This window comes from Sphaerodactylus townsendi, linkage group LG14 (genome assembly GCF_021028975.2).
Source record: "Sphaerodactylus townsendi isolate TG3544 linkage group LG14, MPM_Stown_v2.3, whole genome shotgun sequence".
Lineage (NCBI taxonomy): Eukaryota > Metazoa > Chordata > Lepidosauria > Squamata > Sphaerodactylidae > Sphaerodactylus > Sphaerodactylus townsendi.
Window position 1 is genome coordinate 368,859 of NC_059438.1, and position 26,867 is coordinate 395,725.

The following is a 26,867-nucleotide window of genomic DNA, read 5'->3' on the forward strand; positions in this document are numbered from 1 at the left end:
AGTGGACTCTATATAATTATACCCCACTGGATCCTGTCCTCTCCCCCTCACCCCACCCTCTCTAAATTCTACCCCAAACCCCCAAGAATTTCCCAAATCAGAGCTGGAAACCTTACCACTCCACTCCTCATTCCACTACTGGCTACACCTGTGGGAAGCGCCAATGGAAAAACAGCTGGCTTAGCTTTGATGTGATGTTTGACAGGCACCTGAGGATTACTGGGAAGCGGTAAGGTAGCAATGGCTAACAAAAGAAGTAGGTGGCACACTTTCCAAATCTCTAGATGATACAAATAAATACTTACTTCCATGCTCTATTTCATTGGCTGCCACCGTTATATTATGCCAGGAATGTTCTTCTCTGTCTAGAGGTCTCTCAGCAAAAATATACCCACTGTTGGATATTTTGAAATAGTTGGATCTTAAGACACGATACCTGTGTGCAGTATTAAAAAGGCGTCACTTGAATAGGATTTTGGCCAATTGATCTGGGCCCAGTGTAGGTTATCAGGTGTGTGCAAGATATATTTCTGCTCAGAAGTGTTGATAAACATTTAAAAAATATTAACAACTTTTCGTACCAACCTTCAACCAGTTATCAGTTATACTGTAGCAATACAGTGTGGTGTAGCAGTTAAAGAGCTGGGGGTGGGACGGGGCAGGGCAGGGCAGGGCATTCCAGGGCAGGGGTGGATGATGCTGCAGCAGGGGCGCAGGGCATGTGCATGCCCTGGGCGCAGTTCCCCGTTGCTCTGCCTCTGGGTATACAACTGGACCAGTTCCAGTTCTCTCTGAACTCTCCCAGCTCCAACTTGCCAAAAGGTTCTGTTGTGGGGAGAGGAAGGGAAGGCATTTGTAAGCTGTTTTGATACTCCCAATGGTTGAGAAAATCAGGGTATGAAAATCTTCTCCTCCAGGAAATGAAATAGCAGAACTGTGACTGACTTATATGTATCATGTCCTAAAGCTGCTCTATCACACCACACTGAGTCCACCTAAATAAATGATGAAGTTCCTCCAAACACAGACCACGTTCCATTACCTTATTTCTCGTTTTGCTCGATCAGGGTCAGTTGCAGAAACGTGTCCAATGGGCACTTTGATATCACTGTCTTCCAGCACTTCAAACATGTATGAAGGCTTTTCAAAGATGGGGGGTTCATCAACATCAATAACTCTGATGTTTACGGTTGCTATACTCTTGGATCCTTTCGTCTTGGAATTGAAGTAGGGTATATCACCATCGGTTGCTTCGACACGAAACTGGTAGGAGGATATTTTTTCAAAGTCTAAGGGCTAAATGAAAAGACAAGCATTTTCATTACAAAACGAATACAGAGGCATGAACATTGTGCTACTCTCTAGACAATGAACAGTTGTTGACAATCAGTTTTTATTAGAGTCCATCTATATGTATTGATGCCTTGAACTGGATGGCCCAGGTTTAAGAAGCAGGGTTGACTCTGGTTAAAGCTCTCTTGTCAGTTTCATCCGCTGCAGGGATTCTCTGTGCCTGCAGCTTTTTGCTTAAGATTTTCCCAGGATGTGTGCTCTGCAGGCTCCGATCTTGAGTGCCTTTTCAACCTGAAAAGTATATGGATGTAATCTGCTTGACCTGCCGATTCAGGCAATATATAGTTTTTCCCTTTTTATTTTCAATGATTTTGTCTTTGAAGACATGAACACATGCATACAAGAAGTGGCTGATTATATGCATGTGTTTATGGCTTCGAAGACAATGGACTTTCACAACCATCTGTACTCCACTAGGAATATTGTTATGTGAGCAATTAGTGATGCAGTTGCTTCTAGCGTCCATTGCAATTCTACTGATTGTCCCCCAGGGAAAAGGAGTGGATGGCTATGATGCTGAGGAGAAGGCTGAGTCGGATCATTGGTCTACTCAGGTCCATGCTGTTTACTCTGACCAGCAGTGGCTCTTCAAGTTTTCCAGGAGAGGCCTTTTATGGCACTTCCTGCGCAATCCTTTTAACTACAAATGTCAAGGACTGCATTTGGGGCCTTCACTGTTCAGAGTGCTGCAGAGTTCTTGGGTAACTCAGCCCAAGCTTCAATACTAGCTTGTGCAGGTTCCAGAAGCCCAGCAATTGGTTGGCACCCTCTCATACAGTGAAGCAGTACCTTCTTGGGTTTAATTATTCCTTCATTTGTATATGGCTTTGGTATGATCAGGAAAGTGTCTTGGAAGTTTCCGCCAGCAAAACTGTACTTTGTGTTTCTGTTCTGAGGCTCATCGATATCTTCAACTTTCAGTTTGCCCACTTCACCATTTAAGGTGATATTTTCAAGTACTTCAAAATGGTATGTTGCTGCAAAACATAAGAAAAACATGCTCATGAGCATACAAACAGAATCATAAAATTATATCAAATGGATCGTTAGCTACAAATTACATTTAGCGAATAGGGGAAAACTGAGGAAGGGGTGCAAGTGGTTGCAAATCTGCTTGATTGGGCTGATTGCTATGATGTCATTGAATGTTCTGGAAAAAAGCTCACATAAGGTTAAGGATAGAAAGCCATGTGTGATGTTCAGGGCAGGCAATGTAGAAAAGGAATGGAGTCGACCTTCCAACATACCTCCTGCTTGTTTTAGGACTTGTATGTAACCTCATCTTGTTAAGCAGAAACCAAATAAAGAACTTCTAATACAAACTGTGGTTAGTGAACCAATTTCAGACATTGGATTGATGAACCAAATTCAGATACTGGATTGAGTGCAAACTAGCCTGCATTCAGATAATTGTGCTAACCATATTATTTAATCAAACAATTTGTATATGTCTGAATAGAATCTTAAAGTGCTAATCCTAGTCTTTGGATAGCTGAGGAAAAGGCCTTGGTTATCTATCCTTAAACTCATCCTTGGTAGTGAAAGATTTCCTCAAATTTAATCCCTGGGGTTTATTGTAGAAGAGAAGCTTTGCAAACCTTACTTGGATTAAAGATTGGGGAGTTGTCATTGATGTCAATCAGTGTGATGCGCACTGTAGCAGTGCCCGACTCTGCAGCCTGTAGACCTTTGCCGTCGATGGCCCGCACCACGATTTCATAGGTAGCTTTCTTTTCTCGGTCCAGATTAGCTACTGCTGTACGGATGACTCCTTTAGAAATAGCAACATAGTGAGACGTCAAGATGGATTTTAACGTGGGTTAGCCTGCTTAATGGAAGAGAGGTCTGTCCGTCAGAGGCGTAGCTCCAAGGGGACAGGGGGTGCGTGCGACACCGGGTGCGCCCCCTGTGAGGGTGTGGTGGGGGCGTGGCAGGACTGGGGTGTTCCGGGGCGGAATGGGGCAGATGGGGGCATGGCAGGGATGGAGGACGCACCAGTGCACCAGGAACTTCCTCCCTTGCTACACCTCTGCTGTCAGTGCTACTAACCCTGGTGACTAAAGGAAACCGCCATATGCAGAGGCTGTAAATCTCTGAATACCAGCTCTAAGAGGCAGCATCCGGGGAATGCTTTGGATTCTATGCCTTCTTGGTTGTTGGCCCCCTAGGGCAACTGGCTGTCCATGGTGAGAAACAGGATGCTGGACCAGATAGAATACTTGAGGATGCATCACTTTGGGCGTTTCCCCACTCACCATGATCCCCCCTATGCCGCGCGCTGCTCTCACTGCTCTCAGTGCGCGCTGCTCTTAGCGCGCAGCATCCCTGGTGCTGGCCAAGAGTCACACGGCTACCTAATCTCCCGCTACTGTCCAAAGCGGGTCATCAAAAGGCACCGTTTACAAGAGCGGCAGGAATGCCGCGCGCTGAGGGGGCGTGACAGCGGCAGCGTCGGGGCTGCTGCGCTGTCGCCGCCCCTGTCGTGGGGAGTGCCAGGGGACCCCGCACTACTTGAGGAGAGTAGCGCTGGGCTTAAGGTAAGTGGGGAAAGGCCCTTTGTCTTATTTCCTTTAAAAATTCTGCTAGATTGATCTGTGTGGCTTAATTTCCAGTTCTGTCTTTAATTTAGCATTAAACAACAAGTGGATTATTTACATCTATCTCATCTATCAAGGGGAAGGAAGTCTCTCGGCTCCTTACTTTTTAGTAGCTCTCATGCTATCAGAGCGGAACAGGGAGAGTGGATCCCCCCATTCTGACCGAAGATAGGTAAAGATGACATCACAGCCCAGATCATGGTACACATTTTTGAATTTTACACATTTACAAATGTTTTGATTTTTCAAATCTATCATTGCTCCCCACTGATAAAAGGCTGTGAGGGAGAGGAAGACATTTTCTGAAAGCAATTTTGCTGTTTGAGGGAAATAGGCATATGATAACCAAGAGGAAACTGGTTAAATCCTATCATGCAGTGCATCAGCCAAGGGTGGTGGAGGAGAATGCAAGCTTTCTAGTTTCATAGAACTTTTCACCAGGCAGAAAACTTTTCTGAGCTGTGAAAGTTTGCATGCTCAGACTCTAAACCTCAGGATCTGATCCCGAACAGGTTCTGAACTTGAAGAATGTCAAGTAGGAAACCGGCCTTTCAGACACAGACAAACTCTGAGGCACAACCTATTGAGTGACAAAACCAAAGCTTGCAGGTCAGACTTCCCGATTGGTCTGAGGTGTGATGTGCACCTATGACCTTGTTTCTGCTTTTGGTCTCTTGTTTGCTAATTTATTTCCTTCTGGTGCCAGACCTACCTGACTTATCTATTCTGAAATAGTTTTCACCCTTAATCACTTTGTAGTCCACGTCGGCATAGCCAAGAAGAGTTGGGTCGTCGGCATCTACGGCTGTCACTGTGGTGACTGAAGTTCCTGGAAAGAGCAATTAATATCTGCATCAGCTGCTATCAGTCCTCCTAACAGGCATGGAGCCACCAAGTGTCTTATCAATAGGGAGGTAGAATAGGGTCTGCCCACAGATATGGATGTCTGCATTTTGGAGGACTCCCCAGGAAAGCACAAAAATACGAACAAAATACCTCTCCACACTCTCTCAAAGACTATTTATTTTTAAATTTAATTTCAAATTTATATCCTGTGCTATCCCAACAAGGCTCAGGGCGTGTCACAACAAATTAATAACAATTCATTAAAACGTATTTAAAACAACGAATCATACAAAAATTAAAACAACAATGCTATGCACGCAGACAATAACTGCACAATAGTGAGTTGTAACAGAAGATAGATGGCGGAAACTTAGTCCCTTCCAAATCATCCCAATATTCCCCACCCCCTGGAGGCTGAAAGAAGATGACTATATTCTGTGAAATCCAGCTGGCTAGGTGGAAAAGGCCTGGTGGAACAGCCAGGTCTTGCAGGCCCTACAGAACTGCGAAAGTTCTTGCAGGGCTCTGACATCTCCTGGAATCTTGTTTCACCAAGCCAGCTGGATAACTCTTGGACCGGGGATCGACAAAAGATTCCCCTCCAATGAGTGGAGGAGCCTTTGAGGGCAATATGGGTGCCCAAGTAGGCATAGGATTGGTTCCTGACAGCTTTCTTTCTGGTTTTACTCCAATGAGTGGAGGAGCCTTTGAGGGCACACATAAGCTCAAGTAGGCATGTAGGGATTGGTTCCCACAGCTTTCTTTCTGATTTTACTCCAATGAGTGGAGGAGCCTTTGAGGGCAACATAAGCCCAAGTAGGCATAGGATTGGTTCCTGACAGCTTTCTTTCTGGTTTTACTCCAATGAGTGGAGGAGCCTTTGAGGGCAATATGGGTGCCCAAGTAGGCATAGGATTGGTTCCTGACAGCTTTCTTTCTGATTTTACTCCAATGAGTGGAGGAGCCTTTGAGGGCAATATGGGTGCCCAAGTAGGCATAGGATTGGTTCCTGACAGCTTTCTTTCTGATTTTACTCCAATGAGTGGAGGAGCCTTTGAGGGCAATATGGGTGCCCAAGTAGGCATAGGATTGGTTCCTGACAGCTTTCTTTCTGATTTTACTCATTTCCCCCCCTCATTGCAGCCCCTATCTTGCATGGATCTTGTCCATTATCCCCAACACAGCCTTTTTGATGGACAAAGGGGGACTCTTTCTCCTTGTTTCACTAGCAGAAAAACTGGTTGGATCTAACCCAAAGAATTAGGCTTGCTAGCTCTAACCTGTCAATCCCTGGGAACTAGGGGAGAGCCAGAGACTAGGCGAAAATGTGTCATGTGCAACTGTAACATCATTTCCAGCTGGCTACCCAGAAGTGACATCACTGCATCATGTGACATTTTCTGCTGCATTTGACTTGTGGGTGCATTTATATTTTGTGAAATTTTCATGCAAAAAAAATAATAATCTCCTAACAGTAATAAAATAAAATTTAAAAAATCAGGAGCTTACCTACGGGTGACATTTCCAAGACAGATCCATTAAACACTCGTTGAACAAATATAGGGGCATTGTCATTCACATCCTGGACGATGATACGGAATTTGGAGGGTGGTTCCAACGACTTATTGGTCGTTCGGTCGAGAATGTGGGCCATCAGCTGATACTCGGCTTTCTGTTCTCGGTCCAGCCTCTCATAAGCAGACACGTCTCCAGTATGTTCATCAACTTTGAATATACTGTTGGCGCCATCCCCCTCAAGCAAGTACATAGCATTGGGGTTCTGAATGCTTGATATGATCTAAAAGGCATAATCCAAAAGCCTATAAGCAAGGTTTAAGGGGAAATAGTACAAGGGCTGGGGAGGAGGGAAGGCTGTGGCTCAGGGGTGAAGCATTTGTTTTGCATGCAGAAGGTCCCAGGTTCAGTCACCAATATGCTCAGGTAGGAGGTAATGTGAAAGTCTTCAACCTGAAACCCCAGAGAATTGCTGCCATTCTACTCTCGGATACCCCCAGTGGTAGTCTTTCAAGTTAAGTGGAGCGAAGGCTGAAAAGTTCACAAACAGCATCCTGAACTGGACCTGGAAATTAGTAGCCACTGCAATTAATTCAATATTGCCTGATCTGACCAATTTCTGACAACAATTGGGTTGCTGCTTTTTGATATAATTGTACTTTCTGAGCCATCTTCAAGGGTAGCCCTGCACAGAGCCCATTTGCAGTAATCTGATCTTAAGGTTTCAGTAGCATGGATCAGTCTAGCCAGGCTAGCTGCATCCAAAAAATGGAGGAATTCTGAAGTCAGATCTAACTGGAAGAAGGGTCTCGCATTGTTCATTCGTCTGAGCCAGCGAGTCAAAGGTGGACAAAAGTTTAGCATTTTCAAGCTGTCAGATAGGTTGCTAAATTTTAACCATGGAAGACCTTGGGTTGCCACCTGTCTGACATCCACTACCTGACCAGTATGGAAATTGAAGATTACTTTGAAGGATACCTGGGGAAGGGAACCACATGGGAGAAATCTTGACACACATCCAGACCCTCACAGGAGAAGGAACTGTACTGTATAAAAATACAGAATGTGATGTGGGTTGGCAGTGCAATTGGCTTGCCTGCATTTCCAATTTGCCCTTAGGAGGATGTGGAATGAACGTTAATTTGCTTGGGGTTGAACGATTATCACAGTGGGGATCTGGATGAAATGGCCCATGTCTGTGCCAAGGACCTGCAACCTTTTACAATTAAAGAGCCAACCCACCTCAAAAATCCCGAGCAACAGATTAAAAAAAAAGGAGCAAGTATGAGAAAGCCTGTTGCTGTAACAGAAAACATATGACTTAATATTATTGATAACTGGCATGTTGATTAATAGCGTATAACATTTCTGCAATCCAAACACTGTTTGTTGTGGGTCTTCATTAGGAAATGGACCACACAGAGTCTGACAGTAACTAATAAATACACACAGGAACACCCTGAATGATTACATTGCATATGTGTTAAGTCCCATCCGATTGATGGCAACCCTATGGATTAATGTCCTCTAAAATGTCCTGTTGTTAACAGTCTTGCTCAAGTCTTGCAAACTGAGGGTCAAGGCTTTCTTCATTGAATCACCCCAGCTCATACTGGATCTTCCTCTATTCCTGCTGCCTTCAATTTTCCGTGGCACTATTTTTCCTCCCAGTGATTCCTGTCTTCTCATAATATAGCCACAACATGATAGCCTCAGTTTAGTCATTTTAGCCTCTAGGGAAAGTTCTAGGGAAGTGGACTGTATGACTTTATAGTATAGCTTGCTGAGGCCCATCTTTTCCCCAAATCCTGCCCTTTCATCTGAAGACCAGTTGTAATTCTAGGGCATCTCCAGGTACCACCTGGAGATTGGCAACTGTATAATGGCATTGAATAAGTATACATACTATGGGAAGTTTGAAATGAGAAAAAGAAAGTTCTGCTCTCTGTCTTTGCACTTCTTTGCCCCCCTGCTCCACTGTTGTTCTTCCAAGAAGTTAAAGGGAGTATACACAGCTTCTCTTCCTGATTTTGTTCTCACAAACAACCCTGTGAGGTGAGGTTCAAAGTTACCCAGTGAGCTTCAGGTATGGTTGCCAATCTTCAGGTGGTGCCTGGAGATCTCCTGGGATTACAACTGATCTCCAAGTGACAGAGATGGGAGAAAATGACTGCTTTGGAGGGTGGATTCTATGGAATTATACTCCACTGGTGTCCATCCCCATGACCCATCTTCCTTAGGATCCCTGCCCCAAATCTTTAGGAATTTCCCAACCCAAAGTTGGCAACCCTAGCTTTAGGGCAGAACAGGAATTTCCCCCCAGGTTTTTCTGATCATGGTATGATACTCTAACCACTACTACACTACTAAGGTTCTCTCTGGAATTAGTTAAGGGGTATGGGAGTTAAACATGTGTGGGATATACAACAGAACAGCAAGTTTTAAAATTCCTCAGTGAACTTTGTGACACCCAGGCAAAGCTTTTCACACACCGTTCTTCATCTGAGTGGGTTCTAACACTTTGCTTGACAGCTGTGGCCATAGAGATCCCCCCTCCCCCCCCCCGCATGACTCTTGGGATCTGTCAGGCTGTCACAGTGAGGCAAAGGGGATCTTTCTGGATCAGCGCTGTCGACTGACAGGCAGCTGAAGGGAGTTACCCTCGGCCAACGAGAGACTATTCTGTCAGCTTCATTTTTTCCTGGAATTATTCCCAAGAAAAGAAGGCTCTTGCTTTTTCAGTTTTCTCAGAGAGGAGAACATATACAATTTACTTCTGGAAATGTTTGTCATAGGTGCATTTGTCTGGGTCCCAGCTAAGCATAATCTCACAGTGCTAAAATGCTAGATCTGTTTGTTGGAGAAAGAACTAGATATTGGGGATTCGTTTAATCCCTCATGACCTGGAACGTTTTTCTGGTAGGCCGGTGAGGACAGGCTAGTCTTGAAGGGCTGTGGCAGGCCCTTGTTATTTTGTGTTTGCTAACTAGATAAAAGTGAGTATTTTTCTCCCAGGCTGGTGATGCCTTGCAAAGCATTATCAAATTCTTACCCTCCCGACATGATGTGGCAGGGTTTCGTTCTTCTCTTCTGAAATGTGCATCTTATTCCAGATCCACTCTCTCCTGAAACGTTTGTGAACTTTGCCGGTGGCTGCAATCCCTGAGAAACCTTCTCCATAAACAGAAGCTGGTACCAACATCACAGAGAACAGAAGAAGGAAACGGTAACTGGCCATATTGTAGTTTTGGCAACTTTTAGGGACACCTGTAGAGGAATGCATACCGTTAATAGTAGCGGGAAAGGAAGTGACTAGGTACCTTCAGATGCATCTTATGAAACCCACCATTGGCCTTTTCTGCACAAACCTTTTAACACATTTAAAATTAACCCGAGGTTCACTGGATTTGCAAGCACCTTTTGTCTGCAAAGTGTATACTTGCAAAGTGTATACCTTCCACCAAGCCCTAGACCAGGGGTCTGCAACCTGCGGCTCTCCAGATGTTCATGGACTACAAATCCCATCAGCCCCTGCCAGCATGGTTGATGGGATTTGTAATCCATGAACATCTGGAGAGCCGCAGGTTGCAGATCCATGCCCTAGACCCTGCCCTATAATTCAGCTCTAAGCATGTGAATTGTGTTCCGGATGGGCTGTAAGTCAATGGGTCAGCATCTGCTTGGGTTTTAGAAGGTCCCAGGGTCAATCTCTTGCATCTCCAGTTAAAAGGAGACCCTTGACTTCCTTGGTGATCTCCCAGTAGATGGTGTGAAAGACATTTGCCTTGGAGAGCCACTAGCAGTCTCAGTAGGCAATGCTGACTTTGGTGGATGTAGACCAAAGGACTAATTCAGTCTAAGGCGGCTTCTTATGTGTTCAAGGATATATTTGTTTCAAATATTGATCAATTGAATCTCATTAGGTGGCTTTAGGCAGGTTGCAGTTTTCCCTTTTCCCTTCTCATTTGCAATTCTAGTGGAGTCTAATGCTAGCCTACTTATTAGAGGGCTCTTGTACAGATTATTAAAATGTATGCTGAATGCCTGACATGAATGATGTAATGCTATGTGTTCCTGTTGCTGCAGATGTTATTAAACACCTGTTCTGCTAAATCTCTCTTCTCCCTCTCATTGTCTGCATAATCAAAGCAAGACAACAAGGTGCTGGAATACCAGTCTGATTGAAATGCTGAAAAAAAATCCTGTTTGGATTTGAGCATTTGTGATGTTAAACGATGAGTGTTATCACATCAGAACTTGATACATTAATTTTCGGGCTGCACATACCTGCAGGTGCATTCTAATCTGGAGGAACCGGGTTTGATTCCCTGCTCTGCTTCTTGAGCTGTGGAGGCTTATCTGGGGAATTCAGATTAGGGTTAGGGTTAGTCACAGCTTTTCGGAGCTCTCTCAGCCCCACCTACCTCACAGGGTTTGTGAGGGGGGAAGGGCAAGGAGTTTGCAAGCCCCTTTGAGTCTCCTACAGGAGAGAAAGGGGGGGGGGTATAAATCCAAACTATTCTTCTTCTTCTTCATCCTGACCTGGATAGCCTAGAGTAGCCCAATTTGATTAGATTTCAGAAGTTAATCTCTGGCAAGGAAAATCCAGGGTTATGATGCAGAGATAAGCAATGGCAAACCACCTCCGAATGTCTCTCTTGGAAACTTTATGGGGTAGGCATAAGTCAGCTATGGCCTTTCCACCACTATCACATCCCTGTTCCTGGCATGTGCAAAAGTCTAGAAGCAAACTCATTCCCCTACTCCCAATACCATTTTTTCTTGAAGCAGCTCTCTGTGAATTTCTGACATTTGCAAAAACAGTGTTGGAATAATTTTAAAAATTATTTTCATTTTAAAATTATTTTAAAACTAGCTAGCTTGAGACCTAATTTTCTTTGAGGATCAACAGGTTTTCCCTATGCTCCTTAAAACACAAAAGGAATGGTGGGGAGTATAAAAAGCCAAAGGAACCACTTCTGTTGCTTGCTGTTGACAAGAAGAAATTCTATTTATTAGATCCCAACTTTGTAAAACAGCAGTGCTAAGTGGACAAAATTAAAGGAACGTCAATGAGCTATAGGGCCTGGTTTGCAAGGGAAGATTGGTTTCTACTTCTACCCATGTGTTCATGGTTGTACTTGATTTGGAGATTCTTGCATGGCAGATTCCTGCTAAAGACCTCTGAAAAAGTTACCCACTCATGTGCCAGAAAGAACACAAATCCATGGTGTATCTGTATTCCAACCATGTGCTGCAGTTTAATTTTATAGATCCTTCCTTTCATGTTCCCTAATGCACAAGTGATTTCATTTCCTCTGGCTGCTTTTGAGCAGACTTTGTGTCACCAGATAACACAAGTTTGTCTCTTGGCTCACTTCACAATCACCCTTCCAGCTGCTTTTTCTATGACCAGTGCCTTCAGTGGACGGAATGTCAACACCCAATTGAGCTTGTGCAGTTGTCAAACCAACTACACAGAGATCCCTTGAATGTTATAATTTATTCCCTGATTATGAAAGTTTTAAAAAAATGCTTTCTTACATTTTGAGAGCCAAATGAAACAACATGGGAAGATGCCTTTCCTTGCTGAGAACCTCCTCTGGACCATAGGTTCCCTGGAAAACATTCTAGTAACCAGCTGCCACTGCTCAGGTACTTCCAGAGAACAGCTGGACTGACCTGCTGAGAAGATATTATCTAGTGTCGTACTAGATAATAACTTAAAATCCTGTCTAGCACCCAGGCAGTCTTGCAATATCCCCAAGGAAGTCACTGTGCTAAATGAAGGGAAAAAAGTCTTTATAAAAAAGCTTCTTATAAAAAAGAAGAAAAAACAGGGGAAAAGGTGGTTGCTAGATCGCCAAAATCTAGTCTAAATTATCTTTCTTCCTCCACCTGCAACCATCCAGAAGACTCTGGGAAGCTCATGAAAATACCATAACAGCATCAGCCTTCCCTTTGTCATTAGCATCCAGTACTTTATATATAGTGCCTTTGAACATGGATATTTTGTTTGGGTAGCTGCCATTGATTGATGCATTACCATAAATATTTCTAATCCATAGACTGGTGCATTACCATAAATTTTTCTAATTCTTAAAAAATAAGGCAGTAGCAATCGCAATTAAGTTGGATCTAATGGTTCTCTTCTGCTGGTCTTTCCCCACTGAATTCAATAAATCAATCATGCATTTATGTGAAGAAATTTCCAAATAGACCTTTTCCATCATTTGAGCCTCTCTCTCATGGTTGACTCAGACTTCCATCCTTCTTCGGCAGGTAAAATGAGTGCCCAGCTTGCAGTGTAGATTACTGGGGAAGGCAATGGCAAACCACCCTCTGAACATCGCCTGCCTAGTAAATGTTGTGATATGACATTACTACCAGGTCATCATTGACCCAGTGCTTGCATAGAGGACTACCTTGACTTTTATCCATTGTTGAAGATGACCTGTCAAATCTTTCTATGTATCTAATCTCCTGACCCTCACCATTTGTGGCAAGGACCCGTCCCTTGGGCAGGGCACCAGTTTTGCCTGCAGAAGGTTCAGCCCATGGCATTCTAGTCACAGGATCTTGGGTAGTTTTGTTCCTCTGTCCCACTGCTGGTATGAGTATAGAACACTGATCCAGCTAATGGCTGAACTTGGCATAAAACAGCTTCATCAATCCAAGCCTTTACTGGGGAAGAAAATGTCAATAAGCACAGAATTGCTAGAGATTAGAGGTCAGCTGAACTCTCTTTAGAGGCTGTAAAGATAGCTGAGATCCAGTGGCTGCTAGAAGAGCTTTAAAACAAAAAGAGGAGACTGTGGGGTAACATTAACTATCAACAGTAACTATATGAAAGTATAAAATTATGCGCAATGATAACTATTCCACATGTTGCATTGTCCAAAAGGCTAATCCTCATTTTGCTGTTCTTCTTTTAAAGTTCAGGGTATTCTATTTGAGATCTTTCAATCAGTGGCTGATTCCGCATGGGCCAAAAACAGCAGTGTGAAAACGGTGTGAAAATGGTGTAAAAGGGGTTAAAACAGTGTAAAAGGGCTTATACAGTTTTCACACCGTTTTCACACTGCTGTTTTTGGCCCATGCGGAATCAGCCAGTGCCATCGAGGCTGTTATAGCCTGAACTCCTCAGAGCTTGGAAGCCAAGCAGGGTTGGTCCTGGTTAGCATTCTAGGAGATCACTAAGGAAGTCAAGAGTCACTATGTAGAGGAAGGCATGGCAAATCACCTTGGCTGATTCCGCATGGGCCAAAAACAGCAGTGTGAAAACAGTGTGAAAACAGTATAAACCCTTTTACACCGTTTTAAACCCTTTTACACCATTTTCACACTGTTTTCACACTGCTGTTTTTGGCCCATGCGGAATTAGCCCTTGTCTCTTGCCTTGAAAACCCCAAGTGTGATCATAGCTTCCCAAGGAAGTGAATGTGTTTGCCTTCACATGAGCAGTATGCAATCCAGAGAGTGAAGCGTTGCTAGGGATTTGAACTATGCATGCTGTGAACTGCTAGGCAGAGATATTCTGTTGCAATCTGCAAACAACGACATCTTCCCTGAAACGATCACGGCTACACATATGGTCCACCCAGATTTTTGTTCCTTAAGATCATGACGACAGCATCAGCCTTGTAACCGGAAGCATGAATGTCATGTTGAATTCCATGGGCTTTAATCCTGAATATGTGTGCAAAGATCCCCGTCTTGGACTGACATCGTACTTCCTAGAGCTCATTGTTCATTGAATTTTATTGTTCATCTTCCTTAGGAAGATGAGTTCATCATGTTCATTCCGCAGAACCTGAATGACTCCAACAAAGAGTAAGACAATTGAATCCTCACTGAGAACGCCAAGACCACTGGCCAACAAATACACATGGGCAAATTTCCTGAACAAAATTATTTTCCTTTTCATATCAGCACTTCAAATATTACAAATGTTTTAAAACTAGCAGTAAAGCCCATTGTATGAACAAATACAACGAGCTCTAGAACAACGTTGCTGGGTTCATGGTGCCCCCAAGGTTGGCAACCCTCATGCCTTTCCTCTCCACCTTAGCCCCATGCAACTATCTCCTTCCCTGTCCGCCTCTTTCCGAATGCCTGCATCAGTTAATCTTTAATGCATTACAGATCTATTTTGATTTGCCTCAAGCTAGCCAGTATTTCCCTAAAGTGTAGTTAGAGCAAGAATCCCTGGAAAAGACAATAATGCCGTGTGCATTATTGAAAAGACAATAATGCAGCAAATAAATGCTGTCAAGTTGCTTCCAGCTCATGGCAACCTTGTGAATCAATGTCTCCCAAAACATCCTATCGCCAACAGGTCTTGCAAACTAACGCTAATGCTAGGAAAAGTTGAAAGCTGCAGGAAAAGAGAAAGCCCCAATATGAGATGGATTAACTCAGGCTGATTCCGCATGGGCCAAAAACAGCAGTGTGAAAATGGTGTGAAAATGGTGTAAAAGGGTTTAAAACGGTGTAAAAGGGTTTATACTGTTTTCACAACGTTTTCACACTGCTGTTTTTGGCCCATGTGGAATCAGCCTCAGTCAAGGAAGAAAACAACCCTCAGTTTGCAAGAGCTGAGCAAGGCTATTAACAATCGGACATTCTGGAGATTATAAATTCATGGAAACACCATAAGTCGAAGTGACTTGTCTTGACTGCCCGTAACACACACACCTAGAGACAAATGGACTCCACTGGAAAAGGGTTTGCATCAATGGCTGAATGGCTTTCCACTGTACGAAAAGAAACTTAAGTTGGAGGAAGGTTCCTCAGAGTTAGAAGGAGACTTTGTGGAAGTTGTAGAGCTCAGTGCTAATTTACAGCTTGTTAGGAGCCTGAAGTTGGCCCCCTGTTCCTTATTCACATTTCTTACTTCCTTGTTTGTGAATCCATCTGGAAACACTGAGGAGAATTGCATAAACTGGAAACCAAGTCCAGCCTCCTCAGCTTGTTCTTGTTATCTACCAGCCTTTCCTCAGCCACACCCTTTGCCCTCCACTTTGGCCAGGCCTCCTTCGGGCTCTCCTCACTGAACTTTATCCTGGTTGGGCCTTCCAGAGTTGCATCTAATATGACCTGTAAATATGAATACGTGGATGCGTATAAAAATACACGTGGTTCTCCCTTGCAGAGGCCAGGTTTGGCTTTGTGTGGTCTAGTGCAGTGTTCTCATACCTTTGAGTAGCATTCATATCCCCTGAGTTCATTTTCACATTTTCGAAGAATCCACTTCTTAAATTCAGCTAATTCATTGAGCTCTTGCTGAATAGGCCTCCCTGGCCCGGATAACGTTGTTGGAAGTGAGCTCGCAAAACAGGCAACTCTCAGACTGGAATGCAGGGGACTGAACACGGCCAGGCCCAAAGGCTGCTCTTGAGATGAAATTTAATTTGCTTCTCCACCCGCTTTTATGAGCTCATTTTGGAAAACAAGAGATCTGCAAACTTCTGGGCGCTGCCAGAAAGTGAAGTCTGCAGCAGAAATGAGTAGAAATAGTGCTGCTAATACTTGGAGATAACTAGAGTGGTTTTAGTCTGTCTAGAACTGCTATTCTGATTTGTCAGAGTTTTTCAGTCATTGTGGCCGATGGCCCTAAATAATGTTATATGCACAGTTAGAGCCCACTGCTGTTGGAATACGTTCAGGGCTTCAGCTATGGGGGTGGGGTGGAGGAAGAACGGAAGGACGGCGATCGATGGCTGGCTTCCTGCAGGTGGCACAAGAACAGGAAACCCAGTGACTCATGTGGATACAATGAAAGCTCTAAAGGCCACCCTTTCTTCCTTCAGCAGGCAACAAAGAGTGATTCCCCTAATCTGGGCAGATAACCAGTGCTGGTTCCCACACATCCCTTTGCATTGCCTGTGGATCTGAGATAAGATGGATTGTACAGGGACAAAAGAGATGAAGAAAAGAGAGCCTGGAAAACCTACGACAGCCAGAAGAAAAGAGACTTATCAGGAAGGAATACGTCTCAATTGCTTGTTTTTGTTCATGCAAACATCTGAAGCTACCTTATTCTACCAGTCAGTCTAGCTCACAGTTGTGCAGTGGTCCTCTGACTAGGAAAGGTCTTTCGCCAGCTTCATTGGACAATGAAGAAAGCTGACAGGGAGAAAGTAGATTCCTTTGAAATGTGGTGTTGGAGGAGAGTATTATGTATACTGTGGACTCCCAAAAAGAAAATGAGTTGGTTCTAGATCAGTGGTTCTCAACCTTCCTAATGCCGCAAGCCTTTAATACAGTTCCTCATGTTGTGGTGACCCCCAACCCTAACATTTAATCCATTTTACAGATGTAGAACACTGATGCAAGGAGTCTTAGGCGACCCCTGTGAAAGGGCTGTTCGACCCCCAAAGGGATCACGGCCCACAGGTTGAGAACCACTGCTCTAGATTATCCAATATCCTTGTATTACCAAGATTCCTGGCTCTCAGCTGTGCTTTGTTTCCTTCGTCCTTACTGTCTATATGAGCTGTGGAATTCAGATGCCCTGGATTCTAGCTGGGCCACCCGGCAGACAGGTGCCATAGAGATGGAAGTGAAACTAGCTGGTATTGGGGGAGGGGGGTTTGTAAAGGAAGCAGCATGTGAGAAATTGCTGGAGGGTTTGGTCTACATAATGGGGGGGAGCCTTTGTGAGCATGTGGGCTCCTTTGGAATTTTATAAGAGGATGGTGAACACCACTCCAAAATGGCTGCTACAGGGGATGGAGCTGAACCCAAAATGGTGGTCCCAAGAGGCAAAGCTGAGAGGAATGCTTCCCTCTTTATACCTTCTAAGAAGAAGGAAAACATGAAGGTAAAATGACTACCTTGAAGCTATCATACTTCAGTCACATTATGAGAAGATAAGACTCATTGGAAAAGACAATAACGCTAGGAAAGGTTGAAGGCAACAGGAAAAGAGGAAGATCCAACATGAGATGGATTGTCCATGAAGGAAGCCACAGCCCTCATGTTACCATTCAAACATGTGTCACAGTTAACCATAACTGGTTTCAGTGTTTGGATTCTGTTTACATCTCGGATGAGCTGTTTGTCTATGCTGCTATGATTCCTAGTGTTTTTTTAAGGACAATTACCTGTAAACTAAAAGCAATCTGTGGTAAACACAGGAGAGTGTGAAGGAAGCGTTTCAGGAAAACTCCTTTGCTCTGAAAATTAATTTCTTGCTTGCTGACTCACGGGTCCTATTTAGTAGTATTGCAAGGAGATGGGAGTATATATATATTCTTGGGCAGAGAAACAGAGGGAAAATGTTTCTCAGGGTCTCCTTTTACACTTTCATGCCACAAATCTGCTGGAGAGTGATAAAGATTTTCAAAAGGACTGCCGAGAAGACCGGTTTGCTGCGTAATGTTTTTCAAAGTGTTGTCTGATGTTGGATGCTTTTGCTTCTTAAAAAAATGATGTGTAACATCCACTGTTTTAGTGAATTTAGATATTACACCCTGTTTTTTTCCACCAGTGGGGACTCATAGTGATTTATAATGGAGTTCTCCCCTTTTTCGTTGCATCACAGCGACCACCCTGTGAGGTAGGTTAGAGCCAGAGATGGGCTCAAGGTCAGCCAGCAAACGTGCATGAAAGCAGTGGTGTACTGGGCCTAAATGGTTCCTGGGGGCATGACCGGCTCCCCACGCCCCCCGTGCCTGGCTCCCCGCACACCACTTATGGAACCCAGCAGAAAGGCCAAAGGAAGGCGGGGCTCGGGGCTTGAATGGGGGCTGCCAAATGCCACCCCTCACCCTCCCTGCATGGTCTCCCTGGGGGGGTCAGGAGCCAGCCTGCAGCCACGGTGAAAAGCTCAGCTGGCGAGTAGAACCCCAGCATGGGGGGAGCCGCTGGGCGCTGGCTGGGTTGCCATGTTGCTGGAGAGGCCGGGCGTGGGAACACGGCCAGCACCTGAACCCCCCCCCCCATGACAAAATGCCATGTGCCCAGGGACATGGGATACCCCATGTTCCCATTAGCAGTACGCCACTGCATGAAAGTAAGGATGTGGACCTGATTCTTTTCAGATTCTAGTTGAACATTCTCACCACTACACCAAACAGAACAATGTGCAATAATTGTATTTTCCTAGAACATGAATAGTTTGTTAAGAACGAATTGATGAAAAATTTGCGGATGAGCTATCAGTTTACCTCAGAGTCCTGCTTGAAGTGGCTTACAATTAAAACAAAATAACAATGTAAAAAATACAGGTACAAACCAGCACTTTCAATAGTGCCTGGAAACAGATAGATAGCCAATTCAGGTGGGCAGAATCATTGTGAAATGGCGGATGGCGGCAAAAACGAAAGTAAAAGGAAGGGTAGAAGGGAGGGGGGAAATTGACCGGCAGGCAGGAAAAATAAAGGATCTCCTGTCTACTGCGTTCACACAGGAGCGTCTTCAAGCCGGGTTTTTGAAAAAAGATCACTAGTTTAGCAATTTTCAAAAAACCAAGGTTGAGAGAAATAGAATGTGCTGAAGTTGTTTTGGGGAAGAGAGCTGTACTAAGTTCTTCCCAAAATGATTTTTATAACATGCTTAGTTCATTGTATTTATGCTTGCTTTGTGAGATTCACCAATATGATTTCTGATCAGTAGTTCTTGATGTGAAAGCCAACATTTCTTGGACTTTGCGAAAATGAATCCTAAGAAATCATGAATTATTTTATGGATCCCAGATGAGAAACAAATATTCTTCAGTGTTCAAAGCATCAACAAGGCCATCAAGAGGATTTTCTATACTCACTCTTTGAAAATATATGAAGTCCATAAGATCTACCCAGGACTTGTCGGAGATTGGGAGCTGAGGGGTGCCCCCTATAAGTGGCAAACTTTGCCTTTGAGACTCCTAGCTACTTGCTTTGTGGACCCAATAGTTAGGTAAAGCAGAATTCTAAATTGTTTCCATGTTATCTTGAGCTGAGCTATGATATTTGATTTTGGGAGAGACTTAAGGCACTAAAGAAAAGCAAACTTGACCTCATGTTAGGCACCCAGTTAACTCTTTCCCTTTATCAGCTTTGCCTTTCTCCTTGGGGACATGTCTTCAGTTTGCTGACCCAGCTGCTGAGTGACAGATGTTGATAGAGAACAGAAACTGATCTTGCCAAACAGCTTTTTTGGACCATGTGAGCTGATTTAGCTTAATTTGAGTTTTTGGAAGTATGTACAGATCTTTTATAATATCAAGAAGGCATGTTAACCTAGAAATGCAAATGCCCTTAGTATATCTGAGGACAAAGCTTATATAGAACAAAATTCTTTCTCTGCTTTTTGCCTTGATTCGACCTAACCCAAATTGTTCATATGATTAGAAATGTTAAGTAGTCTTTTCTGCCAATGACAACTGAGTCCATTTCTAAGCATCCAGTCTAGCTCTGAGGACAGTATGAACCGACCTGCATTATTTTTCACTGACTTTCCCCGCACTCTTTCAAGAACCTTTGTTATTCTTACAACATTCCTGTGAGGTAGGTGAGGGGGAAGGAGTGGCTGGTCACCCAGTGAATTTCGGGGCAGAGTAGGGATTTAAGCCAGGAGTATCCTAGTCCAACATGCCAGATGCTCTACCAAACTTTCTTTCTTTCTTTAGCCTTTATTTGGCATAAAAGCTCTACCAAACTGAGTTCCACTTTGCTTTATGTCTAAGGATCATGGGTCACATTTTTTTTTACTGCTGACTATGTTGTAAATATCCTGGATTTCTCTTTCTCTTTATAGAAATTTTAAAGAATGATTTCAGTTCAATATTTGATTGGGGTTATTTATTTTGAATATGATGTCCCACACTTATAATGAAGTATAGTTTTTTTTAAAAAATCTGATCATTTGCACCAACCATTGTTTATTTGGGTGCCATTCCTCCAAAGAACTCAGAGCAACATACATGGTTCTTTCTCTTCCTTTCTTTAACCTCCAAGCAAGATTATGAGTGGCAGGTTAGGCTGAGAGTGAGTGATTGGCCCATGTCACCCAGTAAACCTCTATGGCAAAGTGGGGATTAGGGCTACAACACTGGGAGATTTGGGGGGCAGTGCCCGAGGAGAGTTGATTTCAGAGATGTGATGTCATTTCTGGGTGATGTTGCATGAATTTCCTCAGCCTCTATGGTAAATACCATACAGACCAGGGGAAATTCCTAGAGTGTTGTTATGGAGGCCATTTTTTCCCTCTCCTCATTTTCTCTATGGGTGGGAGACAGGGAGACTAGGATTGGGGACAGAGCCTCCTAGTGGACCTGAACAATTAGGAAGACTAGTGTGGATCTGAATCTGGGTATCCAAGATCCTAGTTCACACTTAAGAGTTGTGAGCCCTTGACTGTGAACATCATCAGGTGGGACTGCTTCCCTTATACCCATTATCATGCACTGGCTTATAGTTGTGGCAGCCTCAGCCATTCAGTTTGGTCTTTTTGGGTGTGTGGGCATAGTTTCCCCACACCTTAATAGCTTTTGGGGCAGACTGCCATCTTCACATAGATGCAAATAGGCATATTGTAAAAAGGAATTTCCTTTAAACGGAAGAGAGAATTGTATTGTGCTATGATCCCATCCCATTTACCTTGCAGTAGGATACTGATTAAAGCAGGGGTAGGGAACCTGCGGCTCTCCAGATGTTCAGGAACTACGATTCCCATCAGCCCCTACCAGCATGGCCAATTGGCCATGCTGACAGAGGCTGATGGGAATTGCAGTTCCTGAACATCTGGAGAGCCGCAGGTTCCCTACCCCTGGATTAGAGCATTTGTTTCTATCATAGCCACCTGTAGGGTGGAAAGATGATAGATTTCCCAGCCAATGTTGATTGTTGGAGGGCTGGGCAGTGGCAGTTTCCCCCAACCAGCTGCCCCCTCCCCATTCAACCCCCTGCAGGCATTTCATGAAAACTGCTATTTAGAATAATGATTTAAAATGCAAACGCCCAGTAATGTCCTCTTTCCAAAGGCACTGGGCTGATATTGCAAGCATTAGAAAATCATGTGATTTCTGTTCAGGGGAGAGAAAAAAAATAGAGGGCTTTTCTTTTGAATCCTATCTGATGTTCATACAATTGGCAAGGCTATAAATCAGAAAATGCCGCCCAAGGTTAAAAGACTGTACAAATCCCTTTGCCTGTATCCTGTTTTCAATTACTCTGTTTTGCTTCAACAAAAGCAGGATAGGAGGCAGGTCTATTCATTTGACAAATCTTTTCAAGCCCATTAACTATTTAAGTGAAACTTTCTTCTGATTCCAGCTTGTTTGGCAGTAATGTTGCTGGGGCTCAGGGTTTGGCCTAAAATTTCAGGTTTTTGGGTTGCTTCTCAGGGCTAAACTAGTACACAAAACGTAGCAAAATATGTATTCACTGAACTACAGTGAGAGGGAGGGTGGTCCATTATCTGGAGCAATGAGGACAGAGGTATTTAAACTGTCTCCTATGAAATTTTCTTATTAAACTCTCGCTCCTCTCAAATGATCTGTCTGGCAAAGAAAAACACTGTATTTTTTTTAATCTCTCCAGGCCAACCAACATTGTCTATGTTTAAGGAGGCAGTGTGGGGCAGTTGCTAAGAGCAGCAGACTCTAATCTGGAAAACCAGGTTCGATTCCCTACACTTCCGCATTAAGCCTCCTGGGTGACCTTAGGCAAGTCACAGTCTTTACACAATTTTCTCAGCCCATGCAGAGGCAGGCAATGGCAAACCACCTCTGAATGTCTCTTGCCTTGAAAACTATATGGGGTCGCCATGAGTCAACTTTGACCTGATGACAAAATAGCATACACAATTTTTATGATCAATAAAATGATACAAAGCATGGGTTAAATATCCCTGCTGATATATCAAAATGAGTTTTTTTAATGTTGCATTTTTTAAAATTGCTGTTATTGTTTTTGGGCATTTATTTGAAATGGTATATAATGATGTGTGTGTGTGTATGTATATGCATATGTCACTTTGAGTTCATTTTTCTTCTGGAACACAGGACTCAAAGTGACTAACAGACTAAAATAAGAATAGGGTTGCAACTCTCAGAAGTACAACTGCTCCCCCAAAACCATAAATCAGTTTCCTTGGAGGAAATGGTTGCTTTAAAGGGTAGCCTTTATGCAGGGGCGGAGCGAGGGGCAACTGCGCCTGGGGCACACGTGTGCCCTGCACCCCTGCCATGCCTGGAACGCCGCTGCCATTCCCCCACAGGGGGGCACGCCCAGTGTGTTGTGCACCCCCTGTCCCCTTGGTGCTACGCCACTGACTTGATGGCATTATGCACTAGAAGTCCCTCTCCTCCTGAAACCCCTCCCTCCCCAAGCTCCACCCCCAAATCTCCAGGAATTTCCCAGCCTGGAATTGGCTACCCTAAATCTCACCCTGTTACTCAACTCAAGCTAACATCCTGGCCCTGCTTTCTTAGCACTAAGATCTCAAAAACTTGTATCAACCTTTTGGGATGGGGAAGCCTCTAGTAGCACAGTTGATCTTATGTGAAAATACTACACCACAAAAGAACCGCAACCCACTGAGACAAAAATCAGAAAAGCTTGCAGTCTGAGGGCTCAGATGATAAGGAGATTCTCTTAGGCCATGCCCAAGGGTACCACCTTTAGGCAAGGAGTGGAGTCATAGCTCCACAGGTATGATTAGGAGCTGGCCATCCACAGGTCAAGGTGGTGCATGCAGATACTTGTCAGCAGCTTGGCATATCTTGGTTGGTGAAGAAGCTAAGAATCCTCCTTCTACAGCCCTATTTAAGTTAAAAATAAGAGTTCTCAATCACAGCTCTGCTGGATGGAAGGTCCTTTGGTCCTTTGTGGGTCTCCAGGGGAAGAAACAGCATCTTGTGATGGGAAACTAGCATCAATGGGATGGGTGCTCTCCAAGAGCTGCTCAAGGGGAGTTGCCTTTTGCTCTGCTCCTTCCTCCCACGTCTGTCAGCCATAGCCTCTCTCTACTCTTGGCCAGGCAGATCATGCATTCTGCCCACCCAAGCACTATTAAGCTCCACCCTGTCCCATCCTGTTCTGCTTCCAATTGTTAGCTTCCAGCTCCTGCATCTCAGCTGGGTTGCCAGCTCTGGGTTGGGAAATAGGTGGAGTTTTTGGGGTGGAGCCTGAGGAGGGTGGGGTTTGGGAGGGGAGGGCTATAATGCCATATAGTCCATCCTCCAAAGCAGCCATTTTCTCCAGGCGAACTGATCTCTGTTGCCTGGAGATCAGTTGTGAGGAGATCTCCAGCCACCACTTAGAAGCTGGAAACCATCTGAGCCTCAAAAGATCTGAAAGCCTCATATAGAGTTGATTTTTACACACCTGCATAAAATAATGATGCTTGACTGAATTTGTATGGGCTATGATTGGCGAATGACCATAAAGTCAAAGCTCTCCAGGAATCTGGTCATGTAGGATCAATTAGGTTGGTCTATTTTGCCTGGCCCCAAAGTTCCTCTAGCTGTGTCTCACCAGGGAACTGAAAATATCAGTACCTTTTGCCAGATAAATCATTGAAGAAAGCAAACTTGAGAGAATATAGTTCTGCGACTCAACCCTGGGAAGTTTTTTCTCCTGCTGTGAGGGAAAAGCAAAACTGAAAATAACAAATTGACTGGAATTTGGAGACAGGAATTTCAAAGCTGCAATGGAAACCTCCATGAACTTCAAGCTAAGTATGATACAAGCTGGGAAAAACCCCTTAAGGTTACAATTTTTACGATTCATGGGGCTCACGCCCAGGCAATATATTCACCTTATTATCATCATTGTAGAGCTGCATTGTGATCCTGTAATTCCTTCTGCCTTTGTGGGACATCCCAAGTCTTTAATGAAATAGCTAGAAAACTCCATGTACCAAACTGGCACTTCAGCAAGAGCTTTCTGTGTGCATTGGAGCACTCATAGAGCTCTGGACTATTAGAGGGCCATTGGCATCCCAAGGTCTACTAAAATTCTTTAAGCAGTTAGCAAGCGTTCAAACAGACTAATAGCGAAAGTGTGTGTACTATGCACTGGCAAAAACTGCATGAAAATCCGAAGAAGAAGAAGAAGAAGAAGAAGAAGAAGAAGAAGAAGAAGAAGAAGAAGAAGAAGAAGAAGAAGAAGAAGAAGAAGAGAAGAGTTTGGATTTATATCCCCCCTTTCTCTCCTGCAGGAGACTCAAAGGGGCTTACAATCTCCTGGCCCTTCCCCCCTCACAACAAACACCCTGTGAGGTGGGTGGGGATGAGAGAGCTCCGAGAAGCTGTGACTAGCCCAAGGTCACCCGGCTGGCATGTGTGGACGTGCACAGGCTAATCTGAATTCCCCAGATAAGCCTCCACAGCTCAGGCGGCAGAGCTGGGAATCAAACTCAGTTCCTCCAGATTAGATACACGAGTTCTTAACCTCCTACGCCACTGTTGCTCCCCACTTTTCTGAACCATAAAGAGTCTCAAAGTAGATTTCAAGCTCCTTCCCTTCCTCTCCCCACAACAGACACCTTGTGAGGTAGGTGGGGCTGAGAGAGTTCAGAAAGAACTGTGACTGGCCCAAGGTCACCCAGCAGGCTTCTTGTGGAGGATTGGGAAATAAATCCAGTTCCCCAGATAAGAGTCTGTTGCTCTTTATCACCACAGCATGCTGGCTTTGGTGGTTACTTGTGGGGGGGGGGGGACTGATCAGGATATCTGCAATCTTTGTGCTGCACATTGATGTTGGAAAGAAGCATCAACTGACAGTGTTGTGGGTTTGATGGTCAGCGATGATCCTGCAACGGAAAACTCTTCATAAGAACCAGCATCATGTACTGGTCATGCTGGGTCATGCTGGGTTGCCCACCTTCTGCTGGGTCTGGAGTTCTCCCAGAATGACAATTTATCTCCAGACTACTGTTCCCCTGGAGAAAATGGCAGCTTGGTGGGTGGATGAGGGTCTCTTTGGCATCGCATCCCCGTTGAGCCCCTTTCCCACTATCCAAAGGCTACTCTCCCAAAGCCTCATCCCAAATAGGGTTGCCAGCTCTGGGTTATGAAATACCTGGAGATTTTGGGGGGGTGGATGCTGGGGGTGGTGGTGTGGCATTTGGGGAGGGTAGTAACCTCAGCAGGCACAGTGCCATAGAGGCTGCTCTCCAAGGCTGCCATCTTTTCCAGAGGAACTAATCTTGGTCATGTGGAGATCAATTGTAATAGTGAGGGGGGGGGGGGTAATCTCCAAGTGCTACCTGGAGGTTGGCAACCCTACCACCAAATCCCCAAGAATTTCCCAATCTTGAGTTGGCAAAGCTATTGGAGTGTCATTCTAGGATCAGGAAAAGCCCACGTTTGCCACGGAACCTACTTTGCCACAGAAGCTTACCACGAAGGCCCCGCAGTGGCAGGACTCCTCCCACATCACTACCCACTGGGCACCTGGGATTTTAGGTTTTGTTGTTAAAACTGTCTTCTCTTCAAGGCTTTGGGCTGCTTTTTTATACACAGGTCCCGTTTTTTCCCATTTTCCAAGTAATGGACTTGTTCAGATGCTGTATTTATTGAAGACCATTCTGTAATAGTTGCCATTGTCACCTCAGAAGTAAAATATCAGAACTGGGCATGTTTTCCAGCTTAAATTTGGAGCTGATAGTGGCAGCTCCTTGGGATGTTATGTTACAACATGAACTCAACCGTCCTTCTAACCATCACAAAAACCTTTCTTACTAATCCTGTTGTAGATTTTGCAAATGAGCAGCATTCTGGGTTGGCCAAAGCGGCCCCCCAGGCGTCCCTTAAGTACCACTGTCTCGGAGGCATCCTATAATCCTGCATGTAACAGGTCATCCAGGAATTTCTATATACCTCCAACACAGGTGGGGCACACCGAATAAAGGCATATATACAATCAAAATAGTACTTGGCTACTAGGGAATTAAGAACCTGTAAGCAGTTCCCTTCTCCCACAGTCCCATGATTCTTACCTGGTGCAGTTTTAATCCCAAATGGAAGCGAGCCTCTGTTGATTGTATCCAGCTAGCACGCCACGAGCACGGACTGAATAAAGCAGAACGGCAAGTGAACCGAAATGCAATCAAGTTAGTTCCCTGAACTGAGCAAGGCAGGGAGTGTTCAGCTTTCCAGTCTCAAAGGTTTCCCAGCTGGGTGTCTGCCTTTTCCCGTCCTGCATCCTGTTATTGTTCCAAGTCTTACTAAGGCCAGTGAGAGAAGGGAGTGGAGGAAACCAGATAAAAAACTTTTTTGGGGGGTGGGGGGGACTCATTACTGGGTCGACTTACCTTCGGACAGGGAGTAACAAATGGGAAACAGCAAAAGCAAAGGCCACGAGAGGCGGAATTGCTGCAAGGCCATTGCTGTGTGAGCTAGCAGCAGCTTAAGCGCCACGGCAGTAACATGAGGGTTTTATTAGAAATGTGAAAGTGAGGTCTGCAGTTTTCCTTGGGACGCCGGGCCAGTTGCTCCTATGGGCCAGTTTAAACACATGACGGCCCAGGCAGGGAAGCCGGCCAAGAACTTTTGCCTGGTCTTGCTCCAAATGGTGGGCGTATGTGTAAGTAAATACAAGAGCCGACGTTGTGTAGGGGCTA

General features: G+C 44.5%; 1 protein-coding gene across 2 annotated transcripts in view; it reads right to left on the reverse strand.

Moving 5' to 3' along the window:
• The window catches only part of CDH5 (cadherin 5), a 34,168-nt gene extending 7,770 nt beyond the window's left edge, over positions 1-26,398 (reverse strand). For both annotated transcript variants that reach the window (XR_007246160.1, XM_048515958.1), the window contains exons 1-8: positions 26,244-26,398; positions 9,364-9,578; positions 6,306-6,594; positions 4,663-4,779; positions 2,957-3,124; positions 2,143-2,330; positions 1,043-1,296; positions 306-436 (exon numbers count right to left, since the gene is read on the reverse strand). Coding sequence is in view for 1 of the 2 variants with exons in the window: in XM_048515958.1 (XP_048371915.1) it covers positions 306-436; positions 1,043-1,296; positions 2,143-2,330; positions 2,957-3,124; positions 4,663-4,779; positions 6,306-6,594; positions 9,364-9,549 (1,333 nt within the window). In the remaining variant the exon portion in view is untranslated. The remainder of the gene's footprint in view (positions 1-305; positions 437-1,042; positions 1,297-2,142; positions 2,331-2,956; positions 3,125-4,662; positions 4,780-6,305; positions 6,595-9,363; positions 9,579-26,243) is intronic.
• Positions 26,399-26,867: the final 469 nt, after the last annotated feature.